Here is a 6,006-nt window from a genome sequence, read left to right as displayed (position 1 = left end):
GAACTAAATATAATAGATATGCCCAAGTACCCTAATGAAAGAAAGTTACAGATTTATATGCTCAAGCAAGAACATGACTTAACAACTATTTTAATTCACCTATGTAATTTAATAACTCATTTATCAAACTTCTATAATATTAGACAGAAATACAGTAGAATTATATCAGATCTATAATCTATTTCTAGTGCTATCACTATTATTTTTGTACTATTGTTTATGCTTTCTATGAAGTACTAGTCTCTCACTTAGATTAGCACAGACTTGACTTTTAATTCCAAAACATTTAAATATAAAAGAGTACCGTAGAGTGGCTTCAGCAAATAGCTGACGTAACCTTGCTTCAGTTTCTCCATAGAATCTGTAACAAATAAAATACATTTAAGGATTTCTTATTATTTTTAGAACTTCATCTATAAAAGCTAATCTGATTGTCAAATATTTCTAGAATATTTAAAATACTTTCAAAAATTATTTTCTAAACTTAATTTTTATACAAATTAAAGAGCAAATTTAAAAAACTTCAACGTATGAAATATTTAGACAGAATATCCCCAGCCATTTTTAAAAACCACATTTGAGAAGTATATTTAATAATTTTAAGTTTACTCTACAAAATCATATACCTACTTGCTTACAATTTCAGGACCATTAATTACAGATACATAGGCTCCAACTTCATTAGCAATAGCCCTGGCAATCATTGTCTTTCCAGTACCTGGAGGGCCATAGAGTAACACTCCTCTAGGGGAAGGAATTCCTAGAAGAAAAAGAAGAGCACACTGGATTCGGCATTACTAGGTTTCTTATAACTGTTATTATATGACTTCAAACACAAGTTATAAAATGTAAATTTACCTTGTATCACAAAAGAGTCAGACCTTCTTTCCACCCCTAGAAAGATATACTAACTAGCTCAAGCACTAATCCCCAGCAATGACTTTTTGTCTCTGTAGACCACGTAATGGAGGAAGCATGTTGGTAAAAATCTGAATACCCACATTGTTGTCAGGCTCCTCTCCCACAGTACTATTTAATGATCAGAAAACAAAGACAGACAACATGGACAGACAAACAAGCCACCAATCCCAATTTTGTCCCAACTAGCCATCTGGTAGTAAACTGTCCACTAGTAAACTGTCAATCCAAGGCTTCATTTTATATATACAGATCCAAGAAGTGGCTAAGGTGCCAGTCACATACACCTAAGGCGGCAGGTTCGAATCCAGCCTGGGCCGGCCAAACAACAATGGCCAAAAAAATAGCCAGGCATTGTGGTGGGTGCCTGTAGTCCCAGCTACTTGGGAGGTAAAGGCAGGAGAATCGCTTGAACCCAGGAGGTGGAGGGAGTTGGAGGTTGCTGTGAGCTTTGATGCCATGGCACCCTACCCAGGGGGACAGCTTGAGGCTCTGTCTCAAAAAAAAAAAAAAAAAAAAAAAAAGGAAAAGAGAGATAGCATATACCAAATGCATGGAAAGGATGTGTGCAATAACTACAAAGAGAAAGCCCTGAGCATACTAAGAGTCAAGCCACTCCTTTACTTGCTTCAATGCAAAGATACAGGCACACAGCTATGTTTCCCAACAAAGAAGTTTTATCCAATGTATTTGATAGTTTATTTCTTTAGTCATTACAGCTATCTAACATGACAAGACACTTATTGTAGACCATTATAATGTAAATAATTGTGGAAATATGCTATTAGAAGACACAGGCTATCACTAACTTACATTACAGCCCACAGAAACCAAAGCACAGAAATTAGCTCATTTAACTGGCATTTCCCAAAGCAACTGGGATCTTCTACTATTCAAGAAATAAAAACAGAAAAAGGTGAGCAACCATTAGGTAAGTGAAAGTGACCAATTGTTTTTTAGTTTGAATTTAACATTTTTGAGTACAATAAAATAATCATACCGTAACTCTTGAAAAGTTTGGGCTGTTTGAGAGGCAATTCAATCATTTCTCTAATTACTTTCAGCTGACTATTTAAGCCGCCTATCATGTCATAAGTTACTCTGAATTGGTTGTCTTGCTCTTTTGAGTTTCTACGAATCTTTGTAAAATTGACTCTTGTTGTTGACGAAATATAATAAAAAGCATCTGTATTACGCTTTGCTCCCACACTGGCAGATTTTAGCAGTCTCTCTTCATTGGTAAGTTGCTTATTTCCTTCTCTCGAAGACTCAAAGCTACGTTTAACACCTGCAACGTCCTCTAGTCCAAGTCCACTGCCATTCCCAGGGCTCTGCGTAACATCCAATGAAACGTCACCAACTTTATTTAGAATTCTCTCATCTATTGGTTTACAAGGAGTACTTCTTGATACTGGAATCTGAGGCTCTTCTAGATCTAAGTGGCTTAGCTGTAAGGATAAATCCAGGCTACTGGCTTCCATGCTGGACTGTTCAGAGGCCATTCCCTGGGCATCCACGGCAGAGTCATTCTGAGACCTTCTCAACATCATGCCATCTGCCCCTTTCACTTTCAACACTTGTAGCTTGCACGGTCGTCCATAAAATGTACAATACAGAAAGTTGCCTGGTAAAATAATCTTGCCATCTATAAAACAATTTATTACATATGTATGTTAGTACAATTTTTTCACCAGTATAATGTTTAAATAGCCATTCATTTCATCTATTAACAAACTATCCGGCTGGACATCGTGGCTCATACCTGTAATCCTAGCACTCTGGGAGGCCAAGGAGGGAAGATCACTTGAGCTCAGGAGTTGAAGACAGCCTGAGCAAGTTGAGACCCCCAGCTCTACCAAAACTAGAAAAATTACCTGAGCATTGTGGTGGGTGCCTATAGTCCCTGCTACTTGGGAGGCTGAAGGAGGAAGATTGCTTGAACCAGGAGTTTGAGGTTGCTGTGAGCTGGGCCAACACCACAGCACTCTACCCTGGGCAACAGAGTAAGACTCTGTATCAAAAAAACAAAAGAAAAGAAAAGTAAAACTATGTGACTAAAAATATAAATCAAAAATGGAATACTAATAAAGTAATTGCCATAAAAAGCAGAGGGTCTAATATTCCCCTATAATATAGCACTATCTGGAGAAGGGAGAAGATGATCCTTTCAAATCTTCTGTAATCAATAGATGTAAGATTGTATGAACTGTATCAACAAATAGCCAGGCATTCCATGTCCAAAAATAAACAAAAATGGCACACCTAAACCAGCAACCCAAGGCAATGTTTCTCACAAGAAAAAGTAAAAGCATAAATGGCTCGGCACCTGTGGCTCAAGCAGCTAAGGCGCCAGCCACATACACCTGAGCTGGCAATTCAAATCCAGCCCGGGCCGGCCAAACAACAATGGCCAAAAAAATAGCCAGGCATTGTGGTGGGTGCCTGTAGTCCCAGCTACTTGGGAGGTAAAGGCAGGAGAATCGCTTGAACCCAGGAGGTGGAGGATGCTGTGAGCTATGATGCCACAGCAATCTACACAAGGCAACAGCTTGAGGCTATCTCAAAAAAAAAATAAATAAAAAAAAAAAAGTAAGGCGGCACCTGTGGCTCAAAGGAGTATGGCACCAGCCCTATATGCCTGAGGTGGTGGGTTCAAACTCAGCCCTGGCCAAAAACTGCCAAAAAAAAAAAAAGTAAAAGCATAAAGATTAAAAAGTCTCAGTTCTACCATGACTTTATCCATAGACAAGTCACATTCTATCTGCTGCTGGTCTGCCAATTAACTGGGAAATGTAACGCATCCTATCTCAAAAGGATATTAATTCACTGAAGAGAATATTCTCTAAGCTAATTTGAAGAAAACAACTATGTATACAGGACCTCAAAGCCACTTTATTTACTGCTGTCTTCTGCTTTAAATGAAGAAAACAATTTAAAATATATGTCTCACCTAGTTTTCTCAGAATACAACCAGTCAGTTCTTCCTGATTAATGTCCATATCTTTGTCACTGGAAAAGGGAGAAGACAGAAATCAGCATTAGGTCCACCAAAAACTAAACTGTGGTATAAAATGACATGTACATAGTTATAATACAAACCTAATCAAAAGAATATTTAATTTGTAGCCTGAAATAAATGACTTACACAATTTTGAAATGACTTAATTTTTCAGATACTTCCAGGCATGAAACTATTATCTGCAATTTGGTGCGTTAGTGGCCTAATTCAGTGTTCTTCAAAACATACAGTACTATCCATTAGTGGGGTCATGAAATCATTTCAGAAAGTCTCATCTGCCAATTTTTTTAATAGAATAAGAAATGTCACAGCTTGGCACCCCTAGCTCAGTGGTTAAGGCGCTGGCCACGTACATCTACGCTGGCAGGTTTTAACCTGGGCAGGGCCTGCTGAACAATAATGACAACTGCAACAAAAAAATAGCCAGGCGTGTGGCGGGCGCCTATAATCTCAGCTACTTGGGAGGCTAAGGCAAGAAAATTGCTTACGTCTAAGAGTTACTGTGAGCTGTGATGCCAAGGCATTCTACCAAGAGCTACATAGGAAGACTCTATCTCAAAAAAGAATACGAAATGTCAGAGTACGCTAAATATATGAAGGATAAATATTGCTTTGTAATATTAATTTCTTATATACATATATACACACATGCCCTCATGTGTGCTCTGTATCTGTGATGAATGAATCAGGATGTAGAACGTATTTTTTATTATGTGTCATAGTCAAAACCATTTGGGAAACTGACCATTCCTTGCCTAGTTTAGAGAAAGGCTACTATTATTTACTTCATTCCTTTTATATTAATTTATAAATTATCTCTCCAAGAACATTAAATCCTATGTAGTATGTTACTTGAAGAGGGAAAAGTAGGAAAAAGGAGAGTAATGGTTACAATAAAGGTTTATTCTGGAGAAAAGGCATGCCTGAAAAAAATAAGATTGCCTTCATCCTAATGACAACTGTATCTGCTAGGACAGTTTCTTCCTGTTTAAGTGCAGGAAGTGAGCACACCTAACAATCCCAATGCTTATAAAGAAACTGCTTTTGGAGAGTTCTTAGAACAAGCATATTTTTCCTCCTCTTCCATGTATAAACAGCCTATATCAGGAAAGAAGACATAGGGCTGTCCAACTTTCTCAGTGACCAGTGAAGAGTAGGAAAGTTTATCTCTGGGGATAAGAGTATTGATTATAAGCCCATCTGGTCAAAATCTAAATCGTATTTTCCAATCACTTTATCAATAATAAAATGATGCAATCAATCCTCAATATCTATAGATGATATATTTATAAATTTGCCTACTTGCAAAAATACATTGTAACCCAAAATCAATTCTTAAGAATGATTTGCAATCATTAGTGAACATGGTAGAAGAGCAAAAATTTTGGGCCACCCAGCACTCACATTCCAGGTGAGATAGTACAGGTGACACTTTGTCCCTTATTTCAGCTAACCAGAATGTAAATGGTAGACAGCAGTGCAGTGTAGTTCAAGAAGCCCTAGCTCTGGGGCCAGTTGGAGGGGTCTGCATCTCAGCTTAGATATCTGTCATGGGACAGCCTCAGGCAAGTGCCTTAATACTTCTGAACCTCCTCTTCTCTTTTGTAAAATAAAGAAAATAGAACCCACCAGAATGAGTTGTTTTGAGAATTCAAGATTATAACTTATATAAGATATGTGTACAGATATACATATTTCTCCCTAGGAAAAATGGTTCAGTATTTGCTAATAGTGTTCAAGGCAACTTTAATATAACGTAGTACCATAAATGATGAGAATTAACTATACATTCAGATAAAATAAAAGGAAAAAATAAACAAGAAAGAAATTTAATGAATCAAACATATGTACACATATAAACTAATGAAGAAAGTGTCTCTCTTAAATGCTTAAATTTACTTCTGTTTATAAAATACTGAATCACATTGTACTTATTGTATTACTTTCTTTTTATTTTTTTGAGACAGAGCCTCAAGCTGTCCCCCTGGGTAGAGTGCCGTGGTTTCACTGCTCACAGCAACCTCCAACTCCTAGGCTCAAGCAAGTCTCCTGCCTCAGCCTCCCAAGTA

General features: G+C 37.3%; 1 protein-coding gene across 1 annotated transcript in view; it reads right to left on the bottom strand.

Moving 5' to 3' along the window:
- SPATA5 (spermatogenesis associated 5) overlaps positions 1-6,006 on the bottom strand; it is a 331,512-nt gene that overhangs the window by 310,924 nt on the left and 14,582 nt on the right. Inside the window, exons 4-7 of the mRNA XM_023516580.1 lie at positions 3,869-3,927; positions 1,919-2,563; positions 631-760; positions 305-361 (exon numbers count right to left, since the gene is read on the bottom strand). Coding sequence (XP_023372348.1) covers positions 305-361; positions 631-760; positions 1,919-2,563; positions 3,869-3,927 — 891 coding nt within the window. The remainder of the gene's footprint in view (positions 1-304; positions 362-630; positions 761-1,918; positions 2,564-3,868; positions 3,928-6,006) is intronic.

Source organism: Otolemur garnettii, unplaced genomic scaffold (assembly GCF_000181295.1).
Source record: "Otolemur garnettii isolate 467f Iridium unplaced genomic scaffold, OtoGar3 scaffold00093, whole genome shotgun sequence".
Lineage (NCBI taxonomy): Eukaryota > Metazoa > Chordata > Mammalia > Primates > Galagidae > Otolemur > Otolemur garnettii.
This window is presented reverse-complemented; position numbering and strand designations above follow the sequence as displayed.